At 43.5% G+C, this 13,196-nt stretch overlaps 1 protein-coding gene across 1 annotated transcript in view; it reads left to right on the top strand.

The window, feature by feature from the left end:
- Positions 1–244: 244 nt before the first annotated feature.
- Positions 245–13,196, top strand: part of FNIP1 (folliculin interacting protein 1) — a 42,121-nt gene continuing 29,169 nt past the window's right edge. Inside the window, exons 1-2 of the mRNA XM_010001211.1 lie at positions 245–255; positions 7,466–7,592. Coding sequence (XP_009999513.1) covers positions 245–255; positions 7,466–7,592 — 138 coding nt within the window. The remainder of the gene's footprint in view (positions 256–7,465; positions 7,593–13,196) is intronic.

The raw sequence follows: 13,196 nt of genomic DNA, 5'->3' as shown, positions 1-13,196 counted from the left end.
CCCCCTGCCCAGCCCCCAGCCCCCTGCCCCCCTGGGGATGTCCTGGCACCAGGGTTGAGCCTCTTGCTTCGCCGCACGGAGAGTCTTTTGTTTTGAGTTAAATTCAGACCTCTTGATGTGTCACCTGACAGTCTTGTGGTTTGGGATGAATATGGCTCATTGCTATTATTAACCTGAGTTGGCAGCCGGGCACGGCAGGAGTTTATTAGGGATTTTGAAAAGTGGAACTGCTCGGGGGACAAAGATGCTTCCCAGGTACAGTCACCGCACGGTTCTTGAGGTTATTTTAATGATTTGAAAGCTTAATGTCTTCACGGTGATGAAAGTGCTTCTTTTCCAGATGTACCAGGCTTTTAGAGGTTTAATTTTTATGCTAAATGGCACAAATGTGGGTTTTTTTCCTTGAATTGGTTCTATCTGTCATAATTTTGCAAAGGGAGGTGCAGTCTACCTGAATCATGGAAAACCCTGTGTTGGTTTCTAGTGAATTTAACTGAGGGGAGCTGTGTCTTGCTTGTGTGTGGTTTTATTAAAGCAGGTATTTCAAAAGAGCTCAGAGCTTGTGTGTGTGTGTATGTGTCTATGTTTGCATCCATGTATGTGCTTAAACCAGCTAGAAGCTTACAGGTGCTTTTTGAAATGAGACACGTGAGGTAGTGCCAAAATACTCTATGAAATTACTGAAGCTACTTGTGAATTCTGAAGCTGTGTAAATTTCAAAGTTATTCAACATGCTGCACATCTTTAACAAAACCTTCCAACCTACTTATTTTCAATATCACGTTCCAGATTATGATTAATGTGTTGACTAGACTGTACCTAATGTGTATATATTGTCTTTTTGCTTGTAGAAAGGCATCTGGCTCATGTATTACACTTTAAATTAGGTATCTTAATGAGAGCCAAGTGACTTGGTAGAAGGAAAAAAAAAAAAGAAAACGAACTAAAGTCAGTTTCATTTACAGTTAAAGACTTGGAGCCAAGGACCTTGGAAGCCAATTGAAGTTTAGGTCCAAATTTATGATACTGAGTGTGAAATATCTGGCTGACTGACTATGTGCCTAGCGTACAATATGTGCTCAGTGTAAGCAGCAGAAGTTTCCTGGAGCTCAAGTAGTGCAGTTATTCAAGGTGAGGATTGCTAAGCTGGTAAATGAACAAGGCAGATTTATAGATGGAGCGTGGAGCTGACCCCTGTGGTGCTGCAGTGCCTGGGGACCCGTCACCTGCCCTCAGGAAGTGAAAGGGGGTGGCTTGCCTTACCTTGTTTTGGGTTGGGTTTGTTGTTGGGTTGTTTTTTTTTTTGAGAAACATTGTTTCCTTGTGGAAAACCTTAAAAACCTAAGGGCGAGGAGCAGCCACCCATTGTGAGTGGCTATCCTTGAGGTGATCCATCACCTCTGCCAGTTCCTCCAAGGCTTCCCCAGGTCCAGGTCTGCTGCCTCGTGTGGAGCCCAGCTGAGGTCGGTGCGATGGAGGCAGCGTGGCCCCTGGTGCTGGGCAAACTCCTTCACATCCCATCCTCACCAGCTCCCTCTGGGGCCTCGGGCAAGTCCCAGTTGCTGGTTTTCTCTGCAGAACCAGCGGGCGTTCAGCACAGCGCTCGCACAACCCTGATGTGACCTCAGCACTTGGAAAGACAATTATCTTGCAACATTTTTTCTAAGTATAGACCCCGTGGTTTCCCAGCCTCAGGGATCTTCTTCCTCCTCACAGCCTGATGGTCACGTTATGTCACCAGCATGTAAATGGAATCTCTCACTGAAAATGCCAACTTTGCAAGTCAGCGATGCAGTCCAGATCGTCCTCGTCGCAGCGGCCCTGGAGAAGTTCTTTGGCACTTCAGGTGTTATGATTAAAAACTAACTAACCTGCCCATGCCTCTTCAAAAAAAGGCTCTACTAATGGGCTGTCTTCAAAGGCTGGAAGCATCCTCAACGTGCCCTGTTTTCATTGCTTCCAAATTAGTTGTGCTCTCTCAGAACGGCCTACCCAGCTGTCTTAGTACAGTCATGGTCAAATAATAAGCAAATTATAGAATTGCAGTAAGAAGGTATTAAAATACATAGAATGTGTCATATGTACTCAATTTGTGTTACATCTTCTCAAAGCTAAAAGAAAAAAAAACCCTAGTAGCAGATAATAGAAATGTGCAGAGGAATTTGAGCAGGAGAAGGGAGCCCCTTGTTGGAAAAAGCATCTCAGACACGGGTAAGAAGTGTATGGTATGATGGTTGGACTAGTCAAGGGCTGTTTTCCTTCTGCTTCTGATCACCGTTCTGCATAACAAAGCAGGATCCTAACTACTACTAGGTGTACACGTACAGGTGAGTGTGCTTTGCTGGGAGTGCACATCCCTGTGGAACATGGAGATAATCTGCATCTGAAAAATCCCAGTGCACCCAGTGGAATGGGCTTGTATTTGCAGCGCAGGTTCTGCAAGGGAGGGACAGTCTTTCTGTCCAACACTTGTGTAGAAGTTGGCTGGGTCTAAGCACCACCATAACAACAATAGGACAAGAGGATCATCTGCAGGAGCTGGGGATAAGCCCTGAGGATCCCTCTGTCTGATGTTAATCTATCAGGAGGAAAGGAGGACGTTTCCTTCCACGCGGAGCCCCGCGAGGAGGGCACGGGGCAAGGTGGGGCTGCTGTCTGCTCTGCCCTGGTTGTTCCCAGCAGCCTTGTAAAAAGGTGCTAACATGAAAAACATGCAGAACAGATAAGCTAGCATAAACTATAAATATCATTTGCGTAGATGCATTTAAAAATAGTTGGAAGTGATTCATCACCAGGCAGTTTTTGTAACGATGGGTAACATGATGTAGGAAAACAATAGTTTGACTGATAGTTTCAACTTGCGTTTTCAATGGTTAGTCATATTCTGGTTTTGAGAAACTTACTTTTTAGCAAACTGTTCTACAATTCCTACCTGCTTAGTGCCTCAGTCAGTTTGCTTCTGTTTCTTAAAGACTTCTAAGATATCTGTGTTAATTATTAAAAACTAATTGGGTACTACCTAAGCTATGTTAATATGAAATTGTTTTAAAAGTGAAATCTCAGGCAGGATGAAAAATAGCATTAAAGTAAACTCATAATGTAGTGGAAACAGGGAGGAAAGAATATACTTGCTTACAGGGGAAAATCTTGGATTTTACTTGATGGAGTGGTAATGAAGTCTTTCTGTGTCTCTAGTTTCAGTGATTAAAACTTGCACAGAGTGTAGTGCTGCCAGTTTAAAGCTGTTCAGTTACCTCTTGGTGATAAATGTCTATGGCAGTAATAAACTCCGGGAATTAGACACGTGGGAAAATCCAGCCTTAGAGAATCTGGAGTTCTGCATTGCCATGCAGCTCCCACTGGAGGTGTCAGGAGTGTGTAATGGATCTGTACATGTAACCTACAAATAATACTGTTACTTAAATGTAAAAAAAAAAAAGTCAGGAGAACAAAACGGGTGAAAGAGTGAGAAGAGCTGAACAATCGTAGGGATTAAGTGTGAATGTGCATTATAATATATTTTTTCAGGCTTTGTTTTAATTAATATTAGTTTCTGATAATTTAATCATTATTCATGTGGAAGTTTACCTTTCTGTCCCAAACTATTTCTTTCCCTTTGTGCTTTCTAACTTGCATTAGCATCTGTGCCTGGGGTTGGACCAGATGGCCTCCAGAGGTCTCTTCCAACCTCAACCAGCCTGTGATTGTGCAAGATCTGGTTTTATGTGATTTGTTTCTGAAACATCCCACACAGAATCATAATGGATTGGGTTGGAAGAGACCTTGAAGTTCATCTAGTTCCAACCCCCTGCATGGGCAGGGACACCTCCCACCAGCCCAGGCTGCTCCAAGCCCCATCCAACCTGCCCTTCAACACTGCCAGGGATGGGGCAGCCACAGCTTCTCTGGGCCACCTGGGCTGGAGTTCTCACCATTCTCACAGGAAAGAATTTCTTCCTAATATCTAAATCTCCCCTCTTTCAATTTAAAACCATTCCTCCTCATCCCATCACTTGTAAATAGTCCTTCCCCAGCTTTCCTGGAGCCCCTTCAGGCACTGGAAGGTGCTCTAAGATCTCCCCAGAGCCTTCTCTTCTCCAGACTAACAGCCCCCCACTCCCCCAGCCTGTCTCCAGAGCAGAGCTGCTCCAGCCCTCTGGAGCATTTACGCATCAATGGATTTCTACCTCATTCTATTTGTCTAAGTTTTTCTGAACATCTCATTCTAGAAGATCCACTGTTTGTGTGGTGGAGATCTCCACAGGGCTGGTGTCCTGCTCAGAAGGAATTTCTCAGTATTTCTTCTCTTGCTTGATGCATGTCTCAGCTGGGCCGCAAAATCACAAAGAGTTTCACTGGCGAGAAGATTGTTGGGGGTTTTTTGGTGGTGGTTTTTGTGTTTGTTTCTTCTGAGTTTGTTTTTGTTTAGTTTCTTTAAATGTAATCAGTTTCAAGGAAAGATCAAAGAGTGCTAGATAGGTCACACAGGAAAAAAGTCCTCATTAAGAGAACTGTCATTTCCAGAACAGCGTAGGAGACAGACTCACCTCTCATTAACATCACGAGAACATTTGATTCAACATCTCCTGGTTTTCCTATAAAAATCTCAAGAAAACATCAGTTAAATGTCAAAGTTAGTTTCCATTTATAAACAGGACTAATTTTATTCACAAGATCTAGGTCAGTTTTCATCTGCCTGAAGAGCAGCACAGGAGTATTGCCCTGTTAGATTTGTTTGGAGAGGGTGCCCTGCGTCTTGCACCCGGGAATGTGTACGTTTCGGGGATTAATCCATCCAGGTATTAAGTGTCATGGTATTTTAGAGCTGCTAACAACAAAAGGAAAAGTGACTGTGTCCTGCTTCCTTCTGGCTGGGAGGTGCTGGGGGTGAGTCGGGGGTGCCAGTCTCCTTCTGTTTACTGTCTGCCTAAATGAACTTTCCCCCAGGTCTATTTAAAGTTTCTTCTGGTTTGGGAAGTGGCCCGTTACTGCCAGGGAATGTTTTTGCAAGGCTGAAATGTGCTTAAGGACTCTATTATGTAACAGAGATAACGCTTCTTTGGAATTATCACAAATTATGATGGATAATAGCTACTAAATGCTTGTCTAGAGAAAGTTAAAATGTCATGTGGAGAAGCTGAGAAGTAAACAAGCTCTTGTTACCTTGATCAAGTATGTTTCTGAATACAGCAAGAGTTTTATATTTAGCTTTCTCTCTTCTTAGTGTGTAATCTGCTCTTGGAGCTTTTTATAAGTAGACTTTCCTAAGATCTGGAACAGCTACTGCCCTTCTTTCTCAGTAATTTCAAAGTCAAATATCGAAAGTACTAGGTAATGGAAGACACACTTTAGTCTGAGTGTGAAGGAAGCTCCCAGCGGGTTGGAAGGGTGGAGCGAGTGATAGCACCTTTTTGGCAGGCAGTTCCTTGTTATTGTCACACACTGCTGCTTTATAGGAACCCCAGTGGCCTATCTAGAAACAAAATGGGTTTCCAGACTTCCATTGATTCCACTTCAATATAAGGGGTTGGTTTCTCCAGGAATCCAGTTTCTCCAGGTGTCTCACTTGCCTCCTCACCTCTAGCCCAAGTCAGGCTCTTACAAGTCCCCAGTTCTGGTGTCTTTGAACCTCTCAGTTGATTAACACGCCAAAATTGCATGGAACCATGTGGGGGTTGTTTTCTGTTATTTTCTGAAATGCAAGATGGGGCTCATTAGCTGACCCCCTGTTAAGCTCTGAGTTTGTCACTGTGCTTGGGTTTTGGTGCAGACCTTGCTCAGTCTGCTCCTGGTGTGGACATGTCCCTCTGTGGACGATGTTTGGCTTTTGGCGCCCCAACAGCGAGGGTGAGCAGCTCTTTGCCCCCAAACCTACACATCAAGTTATTTCAGTTTCAAGTTGCTCAAGCCTTTGTCTTGTAATAAGTTGCATTTGACAATTGTTGCACACTATCTTCTCTGCAGCTTCTGTTTTTCTCTCCTGTTGCTAAATGGTGGGGCTGAGCAGATTAGGAAATGGATTTCCTCTCTCAGGAGACTGAGTAACTGTATGTCTTGGAGCTTAGTTTCACCTCACTGGGACTACTCTAGTTGTAAAGCCTGTGAATCTGTATTAACTTCTGATAGGCAACCATGGCCTTGGTAATCAAATTGATTCTCTGCTGTGATTTTTTAAAGAAGTTGTTTGGTTACAAATTGTTGCTAGTGTACTGATCACATAAAGCATGGGTGCAGAGAGGGAAGCCCTTTGGTTGGTGGATTGAGGGCCAGAGGAGAGGAAAAATTATCCTAGTCTTGGAGTCTGACATGCCAGGTTTACTGTAATCCATATTGTCACTCATGGGTGTCTTTTTGCTGAGATGAATGCACGTCTCTTCCTTGTAAACTGGGAGCCTGTATCCTTTGTTAATGGCTGGAAAGTTCCAGGGCCTTGTTTATCACTTCTTGAGGTTTCATGCTGACACTGCTTGCCTAAAACCCAAGGATAAGGAAGATAGAATTTCACTTGTCTAGGAAACAGTTCGTAACTAGCTGAAAGATGATTCCTCTTGGTTTCATGGATAGTAGCAGGCATCTTGTTGCCTATCTTCCAAGAACTTCCAAGGGAAGGCAGAGGCTCAGGAAAGCTCCTTTCCTTGTTGCTGACTGCAAATCTGTCTTGGGAATAGGTGTATGAGGACTGCTGTGTGTGTTGCTGACCTGTGCAGCAGCACAGCCTGGAATCACAGTGGCTTAAGTGGAGATTATTCCTAAGTCTGAATGTAGCAAGGACCTGAGTGTATAGCCAGGACCAAGCTGCACGTGACTCTGCTCCGCAGCATCAAGGCATGTAAATCAGTCTGAACGTTGCAGTTTATAATACTGCAGTTGGTTTTACACACACGTGTTACTCCAGTGCTTGTGAAGGCTGCAGAAGGGCAGGAAAGGCACAGAGCAGTTTTTCAGCTGTGAGGTGCAGTGCTTTGCCAGCTCAGGAGGCTGAGAACACATGACTGCAAATGCAGAAATTCATGACTTAAGGGAGAAGCCAATGTGAATATGCACCTTGTTCCTTTTTGCCTTTGAATTATCAACGCTTTCAAGCTAGAGCTTGCAGTGATGAGGGACTTGTTTGTCTTCCAACACAAAAGCTGAGGTCTTTTATGACTTTGGTTTCAAAAAGCTGGGGCTTAAAGAAAACATTAAAATCACAAGACAGAGCACAAGAGCTAGTAATGCTGTGCACATCATTGCATGGGGCTGGAGTGGATGGGTGGCCTTTATGCCAGTGTTAGCTGGCAAGTGTAGGGGAAAGAAAAAACCAAAAGGCATTGTTCTGGCTAGGGGATCAAAGGCTTGGATGGAACGGCATCACATTTGCTCGACTTGGTTTTAATGAAGTTGTATATACAGATAATGTAGAAAGAACAGTGTCATAAAGAGTTGTGGTAATTGATCTTCCTGCTCTTTCCTTTTTTAATTCCAGCTGGCCTTTGCCGGAGTTTGACCCGAGTCAGATCCGACTGATTGTGTATCAGGACTGTGAGAGAAGAGGACGGAATGTCTTATTTGACTCCAGTGCTAAAAGAAAGATAGAGGATGTTTCTGTGTCGGTGAGTGTTTTACTGCTTTATGTGGTTATAGTCTGTGTTTTCTCAAATGGAAGACTGAGAAATCACAAATGTTCTGGTTTATTCACATTATCATTTAAATGTCGGTTATACGCATTTAAATGCCACTGAAGTTGCAAATTATTCAGGCTTCAATGATTACACTCTTGACAGCTTTAAATACTATAGTGATCTCTTTATTCCTGGACTTCTCTGCTTTCTGCTCTTGCAGAGAAGAGGATTCTTTTCCTAGGGCTGCAGCCAGCAATGCTGGTCCTGTGTCCTCTTGTGTCCTGTTGGGTTAGTTTTTGCCAGTCATCATTTCTGTGCTTTGCAGACAAGTTTTTCCCACAAAGTTACTTGAAAACTTACCCTGTTTTTCCTTTTGGCATAGTCTGCATGGTAATCTATTAATTGAAACTGTAAATGGATGCAGTCAGATGAGGATGCTTCCTTCGAAGGGCTCTGGCCAGAAGATTAACTTATAGCCACAGTGCTATTGTGAGTGGCTGTGTGAGTCTGGACACTCTGCTGCTTTGAACTTCCTGCTCACCACCTCTGAAAGCATTTGCAAAGCATCTGAAGCTCTGCAAGCAGAAAGCACTGCATGAACTGAAATTTACTATCCCAGTTGCTTTTACCCCTAGGACTTACTAAGTTCTGTAAGCAGGAGTACACAAAACAGCATGTTACCCCCAAGCCCTGGTTTTCATGTTGGGTATTGGAGTCAAGCCAGGAGATTCTTCTTCCAGCTTTGTAAACTCTTCTGGCATATTGCTGAATCCTGCCAGCTTGATGTGCCTCATCCCCAGCGCTTCCTAAGTCCTTATATCCTAACCTCTGGGAGACAGTTTGTGTCTCATCAGGTATCAACGTCCAGCTTCTCCACTGATTACTTTAGCACTTTTATAGCCATGAGTCAAGGTGCCAATTTCCTAGTTCTTTTTGAGAATTTGTGAAGTAAAGCAAGTCTCACAAATGTTGAACAAAATCCATCTTTCTCTTTAACTTGTTAGAACGACTTTATAATTTATAAGTTCCTGTTCTTCTAGGTCTGCTTGCCAAGAAAACAGGTTTTTAAAGACAAGAGATCTTTAGAAGTGGTTGATTGGTATGCATTGCTGGCTATGCTTATTACTATTACTTCATTAATTATAAAGTATTACTTCATTAATAAAAAAAAAAAGTTACAGCATTAATCTTCTTGCCATGTTTCAATTGATTTCTTGAAAGCCTTAAGCCTCTATCAGATAGATCTGTACTTGCACAGTGAACATGCAAACCTCATTGCATTGGTTTATTTCAGAAAGATTGTTGACTGGGCAGCTCAACAGCAACAGAATAAACGGGTGATAGTGAAGCTAATACAGTTCCATATTAGTCTCTCCTTTCTTGTTCTTTGCTGAGGGGGAAATAGCTGTATTCCCCATCTCTGTGAAGTGAGCGTGTGAGACGGGTGGAGGAGGACTGTTCCCAGGGTGCTTGAAATGCCCAGTACTCATCTCTAGTAACTTGATATATTTCTCTTTTTTTGTGCTATTAGGAGACTTTGGAAGAGAATATATTGACGCATTTGCTTGCTATAGTATCTGCTTTCTGCAGCACTCACATAATGTCATGTCAGGCAAAACTTCCCTCGTAAAACAAAGCTTTGCAATAGCAGAAACATGAAGCAGGTAAAAACGTGCCGAAGAGTCCTGGGCTCAGCTTGCTGGGAGCTCAGTACAGGCTTGTGCAGTGAGCAGTGGGAACTGGCCATTTTCAAGGAATTGCATTGTTTATTTTTCTTGCTCTTTATCATGATTTTCATTAACAGAGACACACCCTGCCTATACAAAGCCAGATCGTGGCTCTAAGCACATTCCAAGACACTCTTGCCCTTTTGCAGCAAGACGTGTGTGGGCTGGGCACTCTCCCTTCTGAAAGGGTATCTGTTCACCACCCTACAAAAGCCAAAGCTTTCTGCATCTCCCCCCACCCCCCATTTCCTAATGTGATTTATACCTCTCCATTTACAAATAACACTAGGGGGGAGATCTGCAAGGGTGCCAAGCAGTGGCCAGGCTGTTCTGGTTAAAGTCTAATTAGTCTAATGCAGAGAACTGAGAGGGTTTCAGTTTGCTTTATGTTGCTGTGCTCTTCAGTTCCTATTTTCTGTTGCTTATGAGACGTGAAAGCAATTCTAATTTAAGAGCTGTATGCCTGCAGCAAGGTGAGATGCTCTGTTGTATGTATCTAGTCTCTACAGATGTCAGTTTTGTGTGCTGGACCAAGGTTGAGCATGGCTCAGTCATTTGAATTCTAGAAGGGAAGGTATGGTTATAAAATTTAAGGAGCATCAGAGCAAACTTTTTCAGACACCTTTCAAGAAATAAACCAGTAGGTTCTGACTTGTTGATGAGCAGCAACTGCAGACTTTGTGCTCACACCAAGCTGGTTCATATTATCAGTGAGGAAAGTAGGACTGTGAGACAAGTAAGGATTTTGTGTTTTCATTGGATATTGAATCAGCCTCTTCATGTCTTCAGTGAAACTAAATACTAATTAAGGATTTGGGGTCCTGCTCTCACTCACCCCCATGGGTTGGGCTGAGTCCCCAAGCCAGGAGCCATGTGTGAACACAGGTGTCCTGCTTCAAGAGCTGTGATACAGGGGCTGGTTTGAATTTCAAATCAGGCACAACAGGCAGTTCCTTTTCCTCTTTAAGGTGTAGAGGCCAGGTGGCCCAGCCAGTGCTGAGCTTTCTGCCTTGGTTCTTGCCTTTCCTGCCCCCTGGCTCCTCAGCATTCACACTAACCTTACGTGCAGCCTGTGTTGTGTCCTGCTGTCCTGCTGCTGTGAGGCACACGAGTTGTGTCACCATTACTGTCAGTGTGCACAGGACAGCCAGAGCACGAGGAGTTTTCCTTCAAGGGCTGGCAATTGTTTGGGATAAGGATGCCATAGAAATGGTGCCACAAGGGAGAAGTGGGGAGTAAACCAAAGAAGAAGCTGGGAAGAGGAACCTTGTGTCAGGTCTTTCCTTGGAGCAGGCTGACTGAGCTGAGGGACAGGGGTTAGCCCTCTTGTTAAACTGCTCAGTTTGCTTTTTGTGTTGTCCACTGGTGACTCAGGACAAGGTGGCAGTTACCATCTGGGATTTGACTGAAGAGAGCTGGGCATTTAAGAAGCTTAAGGTTTGAAATTCAGGAAATCGGGCTAGAGGAAGGTGTGGAGTCCAGGGAGGATGAAAGGGTGTCAGGAACTGTGAGGAAGAGGAAGGAGGAAAGAGAAAGAGGCCAGCTGTGCGCTGTGCTGAGCAGGGGTCTAGAGTTTGGGTGGTTTGGCTGGGAAGAGGGAAAGACAAGGAATGAGAGGAGAGCAGTGGCTTGTTCCCAGGACCCAGAGGCAGGAGAGGATTTTCAGAAGCAGGGCTTGGTTTGTTTGTTTTTCAATAAATGAAAGCAGGATTGTGGCCCAGGGTGCAGAATTTGAGGTCTAGAGGTGCAACAGTGGATTTGGATTTTTGGAACAAAACCTTCATTTTTGCCATGCAACCCAGTTGTCTTTATCTTTGGGATAATTTAACTGAGAGGTCATATGATACTTGATCTCCTACTGCGACAGTTTCTTTCACTCCAAATATCATATTTATCCCAAAGTAGAAAAATGGCATGCTGTTTTGAGCAAGCCAGGATTAGCCACGTGTTCTAATATGCTTCAGCACTGGCTAAATGTTGAACAGCAATTTGCTTTGAGGGATTAGTAATTGGATAGTGAGCCTTTTGCTTTTAGGTGAGTTGTGTGAAATGGAGACTCTGGGCTCTCTCTGGCTCTCAGGGGACAGGGCTCCAGTCAGGCTGGGCAGACACATAAAGCTGGAAGCACAGGGACCAAGTCCCACCTTCTTAGCTCTACACAGAGATGGAAGAATATGAGTGGAGTGGGGGAGCATAGGGTTGTCTTTACTACTTTCTCTGACCTCAGAGTAATAAAGGAACTTGACAACCTTGGAAATAAAGAGAGAATGTTGCACTTGACAGCTGCATTTTAAGAAAGATGACTGGATTTTTAGAGCAGCACTTGAAGGGGGCACATGAATGCCTGTCAAGTTAGTCTCATGTCAGATCAATGCATACTAATACAGCTAAAGAGTTAATTTGTCTATTTGGGAATAATTTTTCAGCTTTGCTGAAAAACCTGTTCTAGAAATGAGGTACAGAGCTCTTGAAGAGTGGCATCTTTGCTTGTAGGTATTGGTTTCTCTACCACTACCACTGAAATGGTATTTGAGCAGCTGCTGTTGCAGAGAGGTAGGAAACACTAAAGCATATGATGACATTTCCCTCTCCCTCTGTCACTTACAGCCCTAACACACATGCAGACACTCTGGATTTAGTTCAACACACCGGGCTCCTTTCAACTTTCTTCATATCCTCAAACCAAAACCTGCCCAGCAGAAATTTCTCATCTTGTGCACAGCACTGGGCATGTTCTTTCCACTTAGTGAGGAACAGGCCTTGTGGCAGAGAGTGAGAGGTCTTTGCTGATAGAGGTGGAGAAAAGAGATGCCAGAAGCAAAACTGTAGAAGAAAATCACTTTGTACACTGTTGTACTATAAAGAGATTTTACTCCAAGGTATCTTCAGTACTACCTGACAAATCTCCAAGACTTTCAGCAAATGAGGACCTTTAATATAAGAAGTGTGAGTGCCAAAATCTCTGGATCTGGGTGGTATCTGCAGTGAGCTGGCAGAGGGAGAACAAAGAGTGTGAGCAGAGCCAGGAGCAGCCGTGTCCTCAGCAGCTGTGGAGGGGGCATTTCTGGGCACTCCAGCAGCACCTTGCCTGGGGAGCTGGGTAGTTGCAGCTCTGTCGAGCTGGAAAGAAAATCCACACCTTTGAAACTTTCCCTTCTACAGTTTTGCAGTAATTAGGTTACCTTTTTATTTTTGGAAGCCTGGCTTGAATATCTTTGGAATATTACACTGGAATGAGAGTAATCCCATTCCTTTGATGCGTAACAGCTTGAGATTTGTAGCATCTAAAATTTCGTTGACATTTGGAGGCAGAAACTGCAGAGGAGAGGGGCATTTCAGGCACCTGATCTCATTGTCCAACAGGGCATTCTTAAGCACATACTATGTCTGTAAAATAGTAAAGAAAAAAATTCATCAGTGGTCTGTATTTTAGGAGGGATTTGCTGTTTACAAGGTTCTGAAAAGTGGAAAGAATCTGAAAGATCCTGATTTCCTTTACATATTCCTTGCAGGAGTCTTGGTTCATTAAACTTCACTGAAAAAAAAACCCAACAAACCAAAAAACCAAACAAAACAACACAAATAGCCTTTTTCCTGGTTTGCTATTTAAATTAGGCAACTATTACTGCAAGATCCCAGACTTCCCAGTGGATCTGGGGAAATTTGCCATGCACAAAAATGCAGTGATAATAAGCAGAAATTATTTAAAAGCAAGTAATTTACAAATTTAGCCTATGATTTTTGGTGCACAGAATTTTTTATCACCTACAGAAATGCATTTACTGGCTTTATAGTCTGGAGGAAGCTCAGTTACAATTGTAACTTTTTAGAAGGAACTTTCAATATCTAATGGAAAATGCAAGCTGAA

Source organism: Chaetura pelagica, unplaced genomic scaffold (genome assembly GCF_000747805.2).
Source record: "Chaetura pelagica isolate M959 unplaced genomic scaffold, ChaPel_1.0 scaffold177, whole genome shotgun sequence".
Classification (NCBI taxonomy): Eukaryota; Metazoa; Chordata; class Aves; order Apodiformes; family Apodidae; genus Chaetura; species Chaetura pelagica.
Note: the sequence above shows the minus strand (reverse complement) of the source record. Positions and strands in the feature narration are given on the sequence as shown.